Source organism: Cucumis melo, chromosome 9 (assembly GCF_025177605.1).
Source record: "Cucumis melo cultivar AY chromosome 9, USDA_Cmelo_AY_1.0, whole genome shotgun sequence".
Taxonomy (NCBI): Eukaryota; Viridiplantae; Streptophyta; class Magnoliopsida; order Cucurbitales; family Cucurbitaceae; genus Cucumis; species Cucumis melo.
Genome location: NC_066865.1, coordinates 24,509,423 through 24,528,185, shown reverse-complemented (window position 1 = coordinate 24,528,185; position 18,763 = coordinate 24,509,423). Strand labels below are relative to the sequence as shown.

At 33.3% G+C, this 18,763-nt stretch overlaps 2 protein-coding genes across 7 annotated transcripts; both read right to left on the bottom strand.

Annotated features, from left to right (window-relative positions):
• Positions 1-1,382: 1,382 nt before the first annotated feature.
• LOC103482892 (uncharacterized) lies at positions 1,383-8,506 on the bottom strand. 5 transcript variants are annotated; one of them, XR_001761837.2, is made up of 12 exons: positions 7,979-8,506; positions 7,790-7,868; positions 7,561-7,655; positions 6,131-6,235; positions 4,991-5,070; positions 3,811-3,901; positions 3,621-3,728; positions 3,291-3,377; positions 2,508-2,576; positions 2,246-2,389; positions 2,021-2,097; positions 1,383-1,779 (listed from the first exon to the last, which is right to left on the bottom strand). XR_001761837.2 is itself a non-coding variant. In XM_008439267.3 (10 exons), exons 1-10 carry the CDS (start codon positions 8,216-8,218, stop codon positions 2,249-2,251), a joined length of 1,095 nt encoding a protein of 364 aa, XP_008437489.1. In that variant the 5' UTR covers positions 8,219-8,504; the 3' UTR covers positions 1,891-2,248. The 5 variants fall into 5 exon arrangements, 1 of the variants encoding a protein (XP_008437489.1); XR_001761838.2 differs by having other exon boundaries at positions 2,021-2,083; XR_001761834.2 differs by having other exon boundaries at positions 2,021-2,389; positions 7,979-8,504.
• A 1,302-nt stretch (positions 8,507-9,808) lies between these two features.
• Positions 9,809-14,091, bottom strand: LOC103482891 (probable methyltransferase PMT18). Of its 2 annotated transcripts, XM_008439266.3 has the most exons (7): positions 13,512-14,091; positions 13,169-13,306; positions 12,184-12,910; positions 11,514-11,724; positions 11,093-11,390; positions 10,345-10,809; positions 9,809-10,247 (listed from the first exon to the last, which is right to left on the bottom strand). In XM_008439266.3, exons 3-7 carry the CDS (start codon positions 12,880-12,882, stop codon positions 10,010-10,012), a joined length of 1,911 nt encoding a protein of 636 aa, XP_008437488.1. In that variant the 5' UTR covers positions 12,883-12,910; positions 13,169-13,306; positions 13,512-14,091; the 3' UTR covers positions 9,809-10,009. The 2 variants fall into 2 exon arrangements, with proteins under 2 accessions (XP_008437488.1, XP_008437487.1); XM_008439265.3 differs by lacking the exon at positions 13,169-13,306.
• Between the last annotated feature and the right edge of the window lie 4,672 nt (positions 14,092-18,763).

Below are 18,763 nucleotides of genomic sequence, written 5' to 3'. Positions count from 1 at the left end.
GAATATAATTAAACTCATTTGTCTGTGTACCGATGGTGATTCTGACAGTATAGTTCAATTTTGTTGGTAGCATACACTGACATTCTCACTAACAAAAAGAATTATAAAAAAAAAAAAAACTCAAAATCTTTCTAGGTTCAAATCAACTTATAACTTACTAAAGTTGGCCAACGAAATAACAAAAGTTTTCAACCACAGCTTAGGAACAAAGAAAGAAACAAACTAAACATGATACACCGACAAAAGTTTGAAGCTCAAATATTCCAACAATGCATATATAACCCATTTTGACTCTCGGTCGTTTGCTCTTAATGAAGAGGTTAGTTGTACTAGATTTTGGCTCGTGCTTTCAATGAAGTTCAGTTGAAAAAAAGCCATATGCCAAAAATACCAAATACAAAATTTAAGTAAAGAGGAAACTGAGATGAAGAATAAAGGGCCATATCTCAGATCAGCTCACTTGAGGTATCATCCTCTATTATTCTTCCTTCCATCCCTTTTCAGCTAAGGTTAGAAAATTCACATCATTCTTTCACCTTCCTCTCTTCTTTTTCATATTCTTCTTCTCCCACTTTGCACTGAATTTCAAACCTGTGTTGCAATCTTCTCTAATTAGATTTAAATTAGTTCATTTCTTATAGCCAATTGTTGATAAATTAGTAATCCAAAAGCCGATGCTACCCTCTTGAGATTATCCATATCATTATCCACATAAGATTTAGGTTAGGTTATCAACCTTGCATCATTTAAGAACGATCCATACACATACATACATATATATATATATATATATATATATATATATATATATATATATACATATATATATATATATATCATATAGTGAACAAAAGGATCGAGAAATTTGTGCCATGTGAAGCCACAATGGAAACTTTTGAGAAAACTAGCAAAGAGTACTGTTGAAATCAAGAGGGATATCCATCTGATTTTAGTTAAAATTTGAGGTTATGATTTAAGTATAGATTTTTGTTGATCAAAGTTGATATGAAATGAAAAGTAACTTAGTTATAATAAGATACACTCTATTGTTCTCTTTTATTTTATACTTATGAGTTCTCGCAAAAAAGGTCTAATTTTGAACGATCTAACTTGAGGAGAAAGTATAAGTGTTCACCTCCTAGGTTGGACAAAATTAGAGCTTGTGTGGCACTTCATAAATCACTTTACAAATTTTCTCAACACCAAATAATATCGAATTTGCTCGCCTTAACGAATTATTTATCTTGATACTTATGAGTCCTGTGCTCATAGTTCATACCTTAGCCACATTTTCAGACTATTACTCACTGCTACCAACATCTTAGTTTATAGCATGTCCATCTAATAAAATGATGGCTAGAAAAAGTCACCAAGTACAATCCTGCCTCCACAAAGCAAAGATAAAATATTACATATTTCATCCGAAGCATTTAATTACAATGTTTCTCAAGGTTTACAAAGATCATGTAAAATTATGGAAGACCATTTACAAGTACAATAAAAAACCTATTGAGGATGTCATAATTCTACGGTATCAGTCAATGAATTTTGAACCCAAGAATTTCTGTTCAATTTCTGTTCAACTCGATAATGGAACAGCTAAACTCTTTTTTTTCCCATAAAGTTGCATTCAGCCTTCATAATCAAGTATACTCGGCAGACAGTAGTTAAACGGAAAGGTGGTTTTAGTTTCGGGTTTAACTTGGCTCAAAACTTCTATGCAGTAAGCTCACAAAGTTTTATGTTACCCCAATTTCGATAACGACAACGCTGAAAGATCTACCCAAAGGAAGACGAACATGGAGAGAAAGGAAAAATAAGACAAACGTTCAATTCTTGATTACATTTTTTGCTAACCTAAGACTATCCAAAATGACAAGGAACAAAAACTTTGATATTGAAAACGTCCAAACTGTTGGTTTTCCATTAGAATTAATACGATAAACTGAAATTACAATAGGATTCAAAAACTCACTCACTAGCTTGCAATGAAAAGCAATTGAAAAGAGAAGAATGTTACATGGTAACTGGAACACGAGTCCTGCGCTTAGAAGCACTTCCATCAACTTCTCCGGGGAAGAACCTATGCAAGACCAACTTTACATGATAAAAATGTATTGAGTCAAAATGATGATATAAAAAAGGGGGGAAGGACAATTCTCACAGATCAGCTTCGACAAAACATATTCAAGACCTGAAAAGGTAAAGAATAGATCCTACAAGTTGTTGATTTAAGTAATCCTACGTATTAATTGGTCTGGGCCAATTCCTGCTTGCTCTTGCTTCTTTTCATCTTTGCCTTGAATCTTGATTTTACCATTAAGGTTTGAACTGTATTTGAGAAGTTCCCGACCGCCATTAGAACCAAAAGGAATCCACAAAATAGTACCTGCACGGGACATTACATTTATCCACCAGTTTGTATGTAAGGATATTCAGAATCTTTTTGGTAAGTTTGAAATATTATTTTGAATTAGAACCAATAGAAACAGAAAACAATTCATCACCTGCCATTCAGGCACCACACCCACCAATGCAGTCTTGAGGAGAAGTAAGCCAACGTATGCCTCAAAGCCCTGTTAAATACTCCACAAGGAAAAATAAATTAATATATTACGATGCCTCATATTAGAGTTCCATTAGGTAGTAATTGGCCTGACAGATAATGTGAGATGCCAAGATGGTTCAGACTGGCCATCATAAATTCACTGTGCCACCATTTTAAAATTGGAAACAGTAAAAAGAATACCATTTTCAATTATGCTCAAAATTTCCAGAGAAGCTAAACAGCAACAGCGTATTAAAAGACTGGCTTTGTAGTTTTTATAATCCAACCAGAAAGACTGAACTTCAAAATGGAAAATTCAGTTAACACATTGAGATTTTGGCCCTTCTAAAGTTTTTGTTTGAGATTGAAAATTTCGACAAGTTTTAATATCCATCAGAAAAGATGTAGTTAAAGAATTTTGGGCACATATAATCAATTTCCTAACTAAATACAAATGATAGAGAGTCAAGAGGTGTTTTCGTAATTTGACTCCAATTCATAAGATGAGGAGAACTACGTAAAGAAAAGGTGGGTATATTAAGATGCCCTCTGACTTAATTTTAATTAGAGGAAATGTAGTTAAATAGGAAAACGGTTCTGCTAGTTTGAACTGAATGACAAGTTGCTTAAAACAGTAAGAAATTAACATTGATTGCCACAAAAAATCAAGTCTTCACAGTTTGTAGTTTGTTCAACTGCCATGAAAATTTTGGAAGATGGAAAAAGTTGAGGCTTATGTCACCTGTAAGATAAAGAGTATAGGACACAGTATCCATAGTTGACCATCTACACCAGCTGTTTCTCCCCAAACGACATCCATTCTCTTAGCCTAGTAATAAAAAGAATAAACAGGGAAATCAACAGATAGGATAAAATGACTGTACAACTACAACCGACCAACAATTAAAACATATGCAAAATTCATAAATGTTTATTATCAGATGCTTAAAATTTTGGGTGCCTTGGGTAGAGATAATGAGCTCCAGTCATAGGAGGTGATGCAACAATCAACTTAAATTAGAATGTACCATGTCGAAGTTGAATGTAAAAAAATTGCAGTAGCAAATGGCACCTTTCCAAGAGCAATCCGAGTATAAAGCCTCTGCCGCTGATATCTATTTTGTAAAAGCATTGCAACTCCTTGCATCATGGCCCACTGTAGAAAGAGTTGTACACCTCTCTGGAGAATAATTGAAACTGTACTGTTAATCTAATGCTTGGAGTAGATATGTATTTAGTAGGTAATAAACAATTGGTAAAACCTGCTTTTGGGCACAATTTGGCTGTCCTTTGATCTCCCACGTAAGACTAACTAGTGCCATAATCATAGCGCAATAGTGATGATAGATCCACCTGTAAAATCATGACTCGAGAACCTCAACATAACATTTGTATAACTAAGGGATCATAGAGCATAATAGTGATAATCTATCAACCCGCCATAATAAAAAGCTTCGCCATAATGTCTGTGTTATACCATGACTCTACAAAAGCATTGATAAAGTACAAATCCTATACACACCGTATCAAAAGACAGAATAAGATTATATAAAACTCTGGTGTAATAGACAACATTGCATTGAGCACGAAATATAAACAAAAAATTATAACATATGCAGTGACAAGAGAACACATTCATTGTAAGTGGTGACCTTTTTAATGCCCAACTTTTGCTTCAAAAGCACTCGGGAAAGAGAATATGATTGCTTTTCCTTTCTTAAGAGTGATAAAGTGATAAGAAAAGTAATTTCGAGGGCTTTTAAATAGGACAGCCAAATTGTGCCCACAGGCATAATCACAGATATTTGACGTTCCTTATTTGATAAGAGTAAGGGACAATTGAAGATAGTGTGAATCAAGCCTTTTGGAGATAACCAAATGACATGAGATGGAGACCTTTAAGTTCAACCAAGGAGGCATTTAGGAAGGGGAAGGTCTATGAGCTTAGAGGAATTGATAAATCTATTATAGCCTCCCATAGTAGAAGAAATTTCACGGGGCTCATTAGACATTAAGATCACCTCCCAAAAGCCACATAGAAGTATAGAAGTACACAAACCTTGCAGATCAGAAAGCTCGCTCCAAAAATCAATTCTCTACCTTCAACTGGAAGGCCCATAAATACTAGACCAATTACATTCACCCACCATCCACCATCTTAACTGTGGTAGAACTAGATGGGAATAAGACTGACTCAGTGAGAATGTCCATAGTCCCTCAAGAACCAAATAATGATTTTTTGTTTGGTTTCACGTGTGTAGCCTTCTCTTTTGTACTGCTTTCATTATCCTCTATGAAAGTTGATTTCTCATTACAAATACTTTTTAAGTATAAAAAACTCGTAATCTTAAATACTCAAAGTCAAAGCTATCATAAGACTATTTTAAAATAAAACAATGAATAGCAGCATAGCAACGAAAGCAAAAGTTGCAGCACACATACCAAGGGCGAATGTCACTGCCATTGACTCTTAGTATGTTTTCACGCAATGCCAATCCTGTGTATAGGAACAAGAGCCATGCCTGGAAAGAACAATGATGTGTTGAGTTTAAATGAATATATAAGTTGTTTTTCAAGGCATTGAATTCACCATATGAAGATAAACCTATAAATGCCCAAAAAACAAGAATTCAAAAATTGCATCATTAATAGAGATGTAAGAGAACAAATGAGACATCCTCCATTAAAAAGCACAAAATAACAAGAAATTAGATCATCTAGGCACATTTGGTTCGAGTTTTGCATCAAATGAGAAGCCTGAAATTGGATGATTAGAAACTGAAAATGGGAAGCATGTTCCTTATATGTCTTATATGTCTACTTCTCCTTCTTGGTGCATCTTATGTTGCCACAACTCTCAATCCCCTGTTCATCTGTTTGCTCCTTTGCGCGGTATTTCTGGCTTACTATCATGGATGCCTTTGGTTGGTCATTTTCTTCCCTAACTCTATTTTAGATCTCTTACCATCTTTGTTTGTGGGTCATCCTTTTGGTGATACCAAGCAGACTATTTGGCTTGCCTTGCTGTGTTTGTTTTTTTTGGGCTCTTTGGGGTGAATGCAATGGTCGTTTATTCAGGGACTCTGCCTCCACTTTTGATAAATTTATAGTTTCAGTTTGTATGTTTATAATTGATGTACATTTGAGTCTCCTTTTACTTCTTATACTTCTCTCTTTTTTTTCCCTTTAAAATTGGAGAGGCTTTTTGTAATCGCCTATAGGTGTTGGGTTTTCCCTATTTCATTTATTCAATGAAATGTTTCTTTATCGGAAAAAAAATATTTTTTTTTCCTTTTATAAGAGATGAGGATATATTAAAAGAAAAGAACAAAGCAACACCCTAAGAAGGAAAGGTCGAAGCAACCCCCAAAAAAACTACAAAAGGAATGACTATCAGTGGTGAAGGACTCAGACGCATGCCAAGTAGATACAAACAATTATATTTATCTGGTGAATCAAAACATATTTGTTTCACAGTTCCTACTACCAAAGAAGGAGCCATGAAAACTCGTATAGAAACGAATTCGGCATGCAACAAAATATTCAATTAGAGAAAGAAAACCGATTTGGAAAAAAAAATACCTGGTACAGTTGAACTGGAAATGCAGGCAAGCATCCATCCCAAACCCAGCCTCTTAGAACAAGCAGCAGAGAGGGGAAAAGGAGAAAAAGAAGAGCAGTCCTGTCCTGCTTGAAAGAGATCAACATGAGGGCACCTCAAGCTAAAATTACATAGAATTTACCCAAAAAAAAAACCATTTTGACAAATACCATTAACCTAAGAATATCCAGAGCACCCCAAACTGAGAAAATATCATGTAGTAATTACTAAAGAAAGAGGATTACGAATACCAATAAGTTGCTTGAGACATTTAGCTACATCCACCTCTCACGCCACTTGGTAAATTTGTCCAAAATATTTATTAGTTTCTAATCGTTATAATTTCATTTGTCATAACGGTTTCGCTTTGCCTCTAAAGTCTAGACTTGATTCTACATAGAAATTGGATAATATTACTCATAATGATTTTGTAGGTACAAAACTTGAAATAAGACCTTCCAACATTTCTTGGCAACAAAACAATGCAATAAGTGATCTTGTTTTGACTTCCCCTCTAAAATCTTTAAGTCAACTATGTCTCCAACTGTAGTTTAGCCTATTACAAAGACAAGATTGGAATTGACCAGAATATTAACTGTACATTTAAGAGAAAAAGGTAAAAGGTAGAAAGCAAAAACTCTCGGCAAGTACTTACAAAGTTTCCTTTCACTCTATGACAGTTAACAACAGAAGATGTGCTCTAAAAATTAGAGGTCAGCTGAATAAGTATTCAAATAATTACTGACAAGATGGCATAGCTTCGCAGAAATCAGTAAATTTTATTAAGCTGGTAGTCACATAAAAGGGAAGGCGTCCAAATAAAGTTATCAAGCTAGGTTGTTAAGTCGAGATCCAAAGACAACTTGATCAAACTTTTGCTTTTATCTGTTCCATTTGTAATAAAACCTTCATAACTCCCCTGGCATAGGATTAGAGGACGCATTCTTATCATACTGTAAATTCCTTTCTATAAAACTCAAGTCCATAATTGTATAACCTACGGAGACTAACCTGTTCAAGAAAGCTCATCATACTGTAAATTCCATCCTATGAATGACAGTTTGTTTCTAACTAACAAAAACCGGTAAATAACCCAAAATCTAGACAGGGGGTAAAATTAACTAATCAGGCCCATCTGAAGCTTCATTATCCAAATGCATAAAAAAAAGAATGTTTCAGTCAGCAGTTGGTGGCTGCTGACCCTATAGAGGTAGATCATCTAACAAAAGTGTTCGAGTAAACTACAAAAGTGAGTGAGAAAATAACTCTTATAACAAAGCACTAATTTCGGAGAGTTCGAGGTATGCCTTAGCCCTAAATATTGAAAATTTTCGTCAAATTGCAAAGTATCACATGCAATAAGGGGAAAGATGAGAGATTGTACAGTACAAAAAGTAATAGAAATTCATACCCTGTAACTGTTATATTCCTCTTTAACTTTCAACTGAACATCTTTCCTTGAAGCACGCACATTTATAGGTCCCAGAAACATCCGCAAGAACCTCCCTGCCATCAAATTACATATTCAGACACTAAATGCAGCAAGAAGCATAAGAACACCAATCCTGACAATATTGTCCTTCAAAAGAAAAAATGACATCAATTCACGATCTCTAAATACAAAAGGAAATAACTCTAACCTTGCGGCTTCCCAGGAAGAAACGATGCAACCTCTCCGTCAGTCATCATACATTTAGCTCTTTGCAAGTCATCTTCCAGCTGATTCACCAAAACAAAGAATTAAAAAAAGAAAAAAGATGAATCGATCCGTGGATTTCAGAACGACAGATTCCAAATCAAATGCGTAGAAAATTGAGAAAGATATAGACCTTTTCAGCAAGCTTAGAGTCCACAAGCTTCTTGGATTGAAGCGAATTGAGTAAAGAACGAAGACGGCGAAGTGAAGAGTCAAGAGAGAGAGCACGTTGGCGGAGAGACTGTTCGTCGATGGCTGTTCTGGAGATTAGAGATGCAGCAGATTCATGCAACTCTTTGGCCTGCTCAACCACTCTCCCAACTTCATCCTCCAGGTTGTGAGAGGAATCGGGCATGTTGTCGGTGTCCACCATAACTCTCCGGCGTTTGGGACGAGGATGAATCCGATCTTTGATGAGGGTGGAAGTCCCCAAAGGTAGAGGACGGGCGAATCTCGTAGCCGTAGGCCACCGCTAGAGAAGCTAAATAGAGAGAGAGAAGAAAAAGAGAGATAATTGCTGTTTCTTTCTTCTTCAGTCGATTCACATTTACGTAACCTTTTCTCCGTTCTCTTTCTCTCTCGCACACACACACGTAATCTCTCTCTCTCGTTTCTCTCTCCAACCCGAGTTCTACCGCTAACTCACCCCCCTAACCATTTCTACTTCTTTCTATTACTTCCAACTGAGCCACGTTGTTCTCCACCCAATGACAACACCGAGACTGCTTTTCCAACCTAATTTAACGTTATTACATAGTTATTTAAAGTTTTTTTATATCGGATCATTTCACCATCAATTAGTCGATAAACTCAACATTTTGTGAAAACAAATTTTATAGTTTGTTAAATGAGTTATCTTGGTATCTCTAATCTTATCAGTTTAATCAGAAGTTTTTGAGAGATAACACTTAACTTTGAAGAAGAGAAAAGAACATTGTGTGGTATTACACGTCCTTAATGGTTCGAAATGAATTAAATGTTTGATTTTATATTTTTGAACTTTTCCTACTAATATAATTGATTTTTTTATTTTGAGTTAAGATTTAATGTGCGAATAATAAAAAGTAAGTTTCTTAAGTTTTAATTGGTAGTTTTGTGAGATAAGCATCGACAAAGTTTAATTAAGTAAGTTAGTTTTTCAAACTTTTGGTAGCATAAACCTAATTTATAAACCCATCAAATTAAAGAACATAAAATTGGTTATGGGTGACCAAAATTAAGTACTAATGGTATGTACTCTTAATCAAGTATCAAGATAGATATTCAAATTATTCACACATATTTATTGTTAAAATTTCAAAAGGAAAATAGACACAAATGAATGCGCCAAAATACATAATTCATTTAAGAATAGTCCACAATATCTAATTAAACCCAAAATATTAGACTATATAGTATGATACTGTGGATATCTCAAAATTTTAGATGTAGATCATCTTATTGGGCTTTTAATTGTTAAAATGCAGCCCATATCCTTAGTCATCTTTTTTTTTTTTTTTAATTGTCTTTAAAATTGACAGAAAGTTGTTGAAATGAAAAATAAATTTTATCTTTTACCAATTATGTTCTCTAGATTAAATAATTTATATTTTTGAAAAAATTTCTTGATTTGTTGCTTTAAAAAGGAAGAAAAAAGAATTGAGAAATTGATTTGATAAAGTAGGTTAATTAATAAGACTTTTTTTTATTCGTGGTAATCACTTTAAATCTAAAGAATCTTATCTAATCGAAAAGGAAAGAGAGATAAAAATCATTCGAAACCGAGAATAAATCGTTCACTTTAACATAGATTTAAAACTTTACATATCTCCAACCATTGGAGGATATAAATTAAAAGTATTGACGTCCTCCTAATCCAACCGCTACGTAACACAAATTTCAAATTGTCAACCAATATATGCATATTCCCTTAGTTTTTTAATAGGAATGTCATAATATGTATGATTAAAAGAAAATTCCAAAATGTCCCAAATGATATAAATATTTTTATATGAAAAAATTACTTAGAAAATTACAAAATGGGAACAGGAAATAGAAGAAAAAGTACACACACCTAAGTGAGAAAAATGTGGAGAGTAAAATTCAAAAAAAGAAAAAGAAAAAGAAAAAAAAAAAAAAAACAAAACAAACTCTTTTCTTTGATAATCTTAATTTAAAAAATAGACTAAGCTTGTTTCTCTTGTTGTTGGTTGGTTTCACCAGTCCAATAAGTTTTAACAGCCACAAGAATCTTCTCAGGATTAAATGGCCCAGTTTCATGATCCATAATTTGACTCTTCCATCTCATTCCATCTGATATTGTTTGAATCTTCACCAATACTTCAACTGTATCCCTAAAAATTACTGTCCCTTCTGGCCTCAAAATTCTATCCATCTCCAATAGAATCTGAGTTATATCACACCTGCAATTTCACAAAACAATCCATTTTTCATCAATCAAAACAGATGAGTATGAAGAGAGTTTCATCGTTTTTATCTGATCATTTGCTTCAGCCTTACCTATCCTGATATATGCTAAATATGCCATTCGCATGGATTAGATCATACGTTCTCGGGTATGTTGAGAACGCCTCACACCAATCTTGGTATGTTCCGATAAAGCCACGTTCGTATATTACTCCCAAAGTGTCACGGTCTGAATTTGCGGGGACAACGTTCATTACCCATACTGGGAACTTCACTAAAGCGGCTGCGAATCCGCCGAGATTTGCATTCATGTCCATTATGTTTCGGTACCGTCCTTGTGCTAATGGGATCATCTTTTTGTAATAGGTAATCCTCTCCCTCCATAGTTTGTTGTCTTCTTCGAAGTTTTCCACGGTGATGCCTGGTATTGTTCCTCTACTGATTCGAGGTGGTACAGCCAATGCTCGCTCCGGCCAATTTTCAACTGCCCCACCAGCAACTTCCTCAGAGTCGTTTACTTCTGGCAATGGAGTAATGCAAGTTTCCATATTTCGGTACCTGAGTTCAGGAGAGAAAGGAGCAATTAGCCGGTGTTAAAACTCAAAAATCAAAGATAAACAGGAAAACATAAGATTATAGATCAAGAGGCGCCTCTAGGATTATAGAATTTACATATCGCACCCTTCTAAATCTTAGGCCAGAAGTCGTGTACAACCTAAATAAGATAAATATGAATACAACTTGAGTTTAACAAGATCATGTACTTTGTCATTCCAACAAAAAGCATGATGATGATAAGAATTAATGTTGGAGGGTAGGGGCGGTCTTTGGAAGCACATACCAGCCAGCATCAGGATTGTCTGATTTGCAAATGTGGGGTGTTTTGTACACTTTCTTGTTCTTGATGCATTGGATGTGATTGAGGGGCTTCTGCCATATTGCAAGATCATTCTTCTCAATCACTTTCTTCCAGCATAGTCTCCTTGCAACTTCTTCAATGGAGTCTTGCTCTTCTTTCAAGTCCTCTTGTGTTCTTTCCCAACCTCTCCAATATTTCTTCCAACGAATTGGGGGGCCGGAGAGAATCCAATAGCCACCCGGCCTCAAAACTCTATCGAGTTCGATTAAATACAACCCATCTGTAAATAAAGTTCAATGGAACCATTTCACCGATGACTTCAATCACGTTAGAGAATGTCCCTATTTTTTACTTTGTATTTGTCTTGAGAAATAAAAGTGTTTACAAATAAACTAGGTCTTACCATTTTTAGCCCAGGGAATCAAACAACGAGAGCAATGAGCCATGTCAAAAGCACGAGCCGGGTAAGGGAGTCTTTGAGAAGCCATGATACCAATCATAGCAGGAACTCCACGCTCTAGAGCAAACTGAACTTGAGCTTCATGAGTATCCCTTGGGGCAAAGGACATGGCCAAGATGTCCCTCTTAAGCAAATAAGCACCCCAACTTGCTACCTAAAACAAAACCAAAGTCAGTAGGGTACCATGACCCAAAACACATCAATAATTGTCCATCCACATAACTCAAATTTCATTTTCTACCTTTTAAAACAACAACATTTGACCACTTTACATCCATAAATGACAAATCATTTAATCAATTTTTCGGTACAACAATTATGCGAACGAAAGATCCAACATTCGATTTCAATAGACAACAAATGACAAATGTAAAAAATGAAACTATAACTATATCTTCAAAATTTTCAAAAGTTTGGTTAAAGATTTCATTCATACCTAATAATAAATAATGACATTGAGCATTAATGAATCTTATCATTTTTACCAACTAAAAAACATGAAAACATTAAGAACAAAGATTTTAATTAATTTTTTTAAGAAAATAATTGCCCGAAAATTGTTGCGGTGTAAACTCGACAAAGAAACAATTGGGAAATGAAGAAATTCAGTTACCCCACAGCCGGTATCAATGGCGGTCCGAATCTTCCCTGTAGTAAGAGGAATCAGCTCGTTAATGTCGTCAATATAAGCATCGGCGCCACGGGGGAACATCGTGCCGCCGCCAGGAAATCGGAAACGATCGCCTTCAACCTGAATCCAATTCTGTACGGCTTTCTCAATACTAAGCTCTCTATGAGGAATATTATCATACCAAGCATAATCGCGGCTCTGCGGCCACTTGAACGGCGTTTTGTACTTCGGTGGCGCTGGAATCATACAGAGGAGTTGTTCTTCCTTTGCAGGACAATGGCGCTCTCTGTATTTCAACATAGTCCGATCAAATTTCCTTGCCCTGGTCGGATCTTGACAGGGAGTGTATTCGCTAAACGACATGTCGCAGGGAGAGATCGTTTTGGTGACTGCTTCTATGGTATTGTTGATTTCGACTCCGTGGTGGCTCTGGAAGTCGAGCGAACGCGTCGGTGTAGAGGACTGGGCTTTGGATTGTGTGTTGGTGGATGGGAATGTTTGATCGGGGCAACCGACTTTGGCATATGCTTCCGATTGGTTGATCGGCGTTGTGGTGCTCTGCCATGCCCCCAACATGTATGATAAAATGCATAGTCCACTGACAGCGAGAATCCATGTCACCCGCTTCCTTCTTGACTCGAGATGGTGATGCTTTGGTGAGCCACTATAATCCTTTGCCATTTTTTCAACTTTTGTTCTTTACAAACTCCTAGAAAAATCATTCAACAAGCATTGACTATTAACAAATAAGCATTGAATCTATGGTAGAAACTTGAAGCTAGATCACATATATATATATCAATTATCATGTTCATCTCCACATATTAGCCAATCTTGATTCTGGATTGTTGAGTTCTAATGTTATTTGATACTAGCCACTCTTGATTCTGGGTTCTTCCATGACTGACTATTGGGGGGAAAATTTTTCAAAACTAAGCAGGAAAATTTGGGTGGAGTGGAAATATACCTAAATTAATCTGTTGTCTAAAAAACCCACTGAAAAGAAGAAGCAGTTGCTTTATATTTTCAAACCACGAATACAACCCAAAAGTTGAAACGACAAACTACCAAGAATCAAGCCTCCTACACTTACGCCACCCTCAAACTTCACAAAGAAAAAGAAAACACATCAAATCACTTGGACTCATTAGCTTTGAACAACAATCCATTGGTTAGATATAAATAAAAGAACAACATCCAACCGACCCGGATGGAACAAAACAAACAAAACAACCATTTTCTTTTTCAAGATGTTCCCTTTTTCCTTTACCATTAGTTTATTCTAGAAGAAAAGGAGGAAAGTGAGGAACCTGAAAAGGGTTCTGATTTCTGAACCGTGGGCTAGAAGAAGAGTATCATGTGAAGCAAATATAGACCATGGTTACAAGCAAGAAGAGAGCTTGTTTCACTTTTTATCAACAACGGGATGAGGAAGGAGGATTAAAATATAGTGATTGATATCAAGAGAAAGCTGTAGGAAGGTGCAAGGAGGGTAAAGGAAGAGGTTATAAAAAAAAGAAGAAGAATGTGTAAGTTGGAGATAGGAGGTTGAGACACTGAGCCATGATAGAGAAGGGGAAGTGAGTGGAGGATAAAGATTTACAGCCTACCCAACAAAATGATAAGAAAATAGAAGAAGCCTCAACTTTGTTTGAAGAATAAACTAGTAATACAAAGACACAAAGAAGAAGAAGAAGAAGAAGAGAAGGAAGGTGAATTGGCAGTTTGGATTCTGGAATGGATGTGGATTATATCATAACTTTTCTTCATTAAATTTCTAAAGGTGGAAAGGGTGAGAGAGAGACAGAGAAACGGAGAGAGAGAGAGAGAGGGAGGGAGAGAGAGAGAAGGACAGGGGATTTAGTCTTATGGAATTTGAGGGTTCACAGGAGAGTCATTAGCCTGAAATTACTCAACACCTTTGATTTTCATTTCACTTTCATTTTCATTTCATTTTACATTTCACACGTTGATGCATTTTCATTCCATCATCTTTTTCTTTCTTCCTTGCCACCTTTTACTTTTTTTTATGAATAAATTTAAAAAAAAAAAAAAAAAAAAAAAAAAAACAACAACAACACAAAATCTGCTCCAACTTTTTAGGTTCTTATTCCAAGTTTACAACCAATACCTAAAAGACGGTGACCAGGAGTCGGTAATATTTATTTTTGTCCATTCCCTTGAGGGTAATAACTTAGGGCCCGTTTGGTAACGTTTCTATTCTCTGTTTCTTGTTTCTTGTTCTTTGTTCCCTGTTTCCTGTTTCTTCTTTTTTTAGAACAAGAAACAGTAATGCGTTTGATAACTGTTTCTATTTTTTGTTTCTTGAAAAAAAAAAAGAAACAGAAACAAAAAAAGTGTTCGATAACTGTTTCTTGTTTATTGATTTTCTTCTAGATTTATTTTTTATTTTTCACATCTACTTCAATTAAACATTAAACAAAAATATAGGTCTATCCATCAAACATAACAAATAAAATTATCAAAAGTTTATTCATTTAATACGAAGAAGTATCAATGCACGAATAAAAATAATAACATAAACATAAAATTATATTTATCCTTCAAATGTTACCAAATTTGATTGGCAATATCATCTCTTACTCAGGCAATTTCTCTTTTTAATCCATCAATTTCTACAATCTCATCGTTATTTCGTGACATCTAGAATTTAATATTAATTTTAAAGTAAGTTATTATGTCTTCAATATTCAGAATTAAAAGAAACAAAACAAAATTTAACCTTTAACTCTTAACCTATGATGCTTTAGAGAAAAACCCACAACGAAAATCCAGATTTGTACAAAGAGAAAGATGAAAACTATGGATCCGACGAAGAGGAACAATCAGGCAAAAACTATGGATCCGACGAAGAGGAAGAGTTCGGGTTATCGAGAAAGACGGTGAGAGGTGAAGAGGAAGACGGTGTGCAAAGAAAAACGATGAGTAAAAGAGGAAGAGGATGATTATTTGGAGAAGACGATGGAGATAAAAGGAAAAGGAAACCAATAAAAATAATTGAAAAAAGAAAAATGAACCAATAAAAATAATTGAGAAAAAGAAAAATAAAAGAAATAAAAATAATTGAGAAAAATGAAAAGGAAACCAATAAAAATAATTGAGAAAAAGAAAAAAAGCCAATAAAAATAATTGAGAAAAATGAAAGAAAAAAAAATAATTGAGAAAAAGGAGAAGGAAACAAATAGAAATAAATTGAGAAAAAGGAAACCAATAAAAGCAATTGAGAAACGGAACAGAAGAAACTACTTTTTTTTGTTCCCAATAATTCTTTATAAAATGAGAAACGTTTCTACTTTTTTTGAGAACGAGAAACAAGGAACGTTATCAAACACTTCTGTTTCTTAAAAAATGAAAACAGAAACAAGAAACAGGAAACAAGAACGTTACCAAACGGGCCCTTAATAACCAGCCAGCTGTGATCTTTCTTTCTATTCTTTTGAAAAATTAAATACTGATTTAAGAACCCAAACCTTAATTAACACTAATTGCCCTTCCCCAATTGAAAACTCCCTTCGAAATTTCCCCATCAACTATTCACATTCCCAAACACTATACATCCAAACCTCCTCAGTACCCCCACACACAATTATACAAATATATAAATTTTCCTTGTAGGTTCGTAAATTAGGAGCAGAATAAATATGAATGGGAAAGAGACAGAGTCCCCAGAAGCAAAGGGCCATTTACGGAAAAGAAAAAGAAAAATAAAGAAAAGAAATCACGTGAAGGCTCATATTTATGAATGGCTTTATGTCCCCTACATCTCTTCTTCTTCTTAATTATCAATCACCTTCTCCTCCTTATTTATTTTTTTTTTTCCTTTTTTGTATATAAGTACCTAAATTTTAAAAAAAGATAATTATCAATTATACACGTAGATTAATAGATTGATTTTAGATTATATTCTCTTATAAATTAAAAAAAAAAAAAATCAAGTTGTTGATACTTAATCTTGATGTAAAATATTTTTCATGAGAGAGTTTTTGCAAATTTGAACGTAATTACGTGTAATAAACTAAATTATTACACATTTTGAAAATGTTGGGATTGATTTATTACTACAATTTTTTTGAAAAATATAAATAAATTGATTGTGGGTTGATGGAGATTTATAATAAGGGTCCCATGTCTTTGCATTTACATTTTCAGGTTCTAAAAATTATTGATTCCAACCATCTTCTTCCCATTATTAATAAGTAATGTAAGGTTGTAGAAATATTTTACACATTTTCCTTTTTTAAAAAACAATTTGATGTAATATTTTATGAGCATACAAATCGATTGGAAAAGGGTCCAGATCCGTACCTTAGACTAATTAATGAGATGTTCATTGACTTTTATTTATCAAAAAATAATAAATATCAAATCAAATGTTCATTTTTTTTAATCGAGATTGTACGTGGGATTGAGGTGTGGAGGAAGTAGTGGCTCAATGTTTGACCATGATAAAAGAACCCATTGTATAGATCCAATTGGAGTTCGGTCGATATATTTTGGAACAGTTAAAAATTCAACAATCAAATTCAATAACACAATGCAAAAGAATTTGTAGATGTAGAAAAATTTGAATTCGAACCTCGGATTCAATCAATATTCGACTTTGTGATAATATGTTAATAAGAGAAGTGAAAAAAGAGGGAGGCTAATAGAAAGAGTGTATGGTTGCAAATATAACAATTAGATTCAAAATAATTAAGTACATAGCAATATTTTTAAAAAGTTACAAATATAACAACCGTCAAAGTTTGTCAGTAATAGAAGTCTATCATTGATAAACTATGTTTCAAATATTGGTCTATCACTAATAAACCATAAAAGTATCAGCGATAGAAGTCTATCGTCGATAGATTTTGCTATGTTTACATTTTTTAAAAAAATATTGTTATATACTAAATTATTATTCATAAAATTGTTATATGTTATAATTATCCTCTAGAAATAAAAAGATGGAAACAGTTTTCATCTTCAAATGTAACAAATCTATCGAGAAAAAGAAATGGTAATGAGGTAATAAAATGGCAGTCTTGAAGCAATTTCAATGGCTAAACCTTTATAATGAAATTTGTCTAAATGCTAAAGATACAATTGGGAATAAATTCTAAAAAAATTAGAATCAAATTTTATTTGTAAAAATGGAATAAATCTTACTTTAAAGATAAAGAGTTGGTTTGCATAATTATTTTATTTAAGGGCTAAATATGTGCCAACAACTACAATAATATATGAACTCAAAATGATTGAATAGAAAGCACTTATGGTTTTGAAATGTACCATAAATATTGAGAATGAATTACATAGATTTGGTGATATAGGTGGTGGAAAAGAACTTACCAAAATTGGAAAGAAATTCAACTATGAATTACAATATGCTTTGTAGTAAAAAAAAAAAAAAAAAAAACAACACCACCGACACCCAAAATTTAAACTTTTGATTAATGATTCTAATGATTTGAAATTATATATTATTGTGGTTAAAATAAAAGTCTAACTTAATTAATCAATTTATTTTTTTAATTTGAGATATTAGTTATATTTCCTTTTTTTAGTATAATATAATAAATACCTTATGAAATTTGTTCTCTTTGTTACAAAATATAATTAGTTGTTTACTTCTCTAAAATATTTATGATTAATAATATGATAATTTATTAATAGATATGATATTTGATAAATTATTTCAATAAAGTGAACAAAATTTCAGGTAAAAACAAACTATTATTTCTTGAGGTTTGAAGTTTCAAAAGTGATATTTTAATTCGTGATTATTTTCATTCTAAATGGTTCATTTGACTATATTATTACTTTAATCACATAACTATTAATTAAACAATGAAACATCGTTTTTTTTTTCATTTTGTCGGTGAATAGATAATTTAATATAGAAATAATTTAGAATTAGCATTTAAAAATTTCTTTTACTCTTGTAAGTATAAATAAAGAATAAAAGGTGGAGGAATATTATTATATGGGATGTGAAGTTGATGAGTGCAGAAGAGGCCAAGATAGGGGTTGTCTTTCCAATAGAATAATTTTTTTCCCTTTAGTCAAAATGGCTATAGATTCAACTTTATAATTTTCCAAAGGTTTAAAATTTCGTTTTGATATCTACAAATTATGATGATATTTGCTCTGTTTTGATTTATACATATATATTTTTTAAAATTATCTATTGACTTTCAAGAAAATGATTATTATAACTTTAGTGTTTAGGGTTAATATTCCTTCAATGAATTAATGAATAAGTGATGTGACTTTTTATATTGAAATTGAGTAGATATCCACATGGTTGATGGGGTGTAAGTGTAACTAAGTTGCCAATGGAGATTTGGGAATCAACCGACTTGAAATAATGGTTATTAATACATTTTTAGGATGGAAAGGTGATGGTAATCTTACGATGATACATCGATCGGGACGCTATTGATTTAATATTAATAACAAAGACAAAAGTGATAGATTAGAGAATAAGATTGATTTTTTTTATAAATTTAGAAAACAAAACAAGTTAAGATCTAATAGAGATTTAAACAAAATTAAATTA

Coding starts and splice junctions, on each gene's coding strand:
- LOC103482891 (XM_008439266.3), bottom strand. CDS start 12,882: ATGGCAAAGGATTATAGTGGCTCACCAAAGCATCACCATCTCGAGTCA. Junction 11,391..11,513: donor GATTCCCTGGGCTAAAAATG/GTAAGACCTAGT, acceptor CTTTATTTACAG/ATGGGTTGTATTTAATCGAA. Junction 10,248..10,344: donor TTTAGCATATATCAGGATAG/GTAAGGCTGAAG, acceptor GTGAAATTGCAG/GTGTGATATAACTCAGATTC.
- LOC103482892 (XM_008439267.3), bottom strand. CDS start 8,218: ATGGTGGACACCGACAACATGCCCGATTCCTCTCACAACCTGGAGGAT. Junction 7,656..7,789: donor TCTTCCTGGGAAGCCGCAAG/GTTAGAGTTATT, acceptor ATTTGATGGCAG/GGAGGTTCTTGCGGATGTTT. Junction 2,577..3,290: donor CTATACTCTTTATCTTACAG/GTGACATAAGCC, acceptor AGTATTTAACAG/GGCTTTGAGGCATACGTTGG.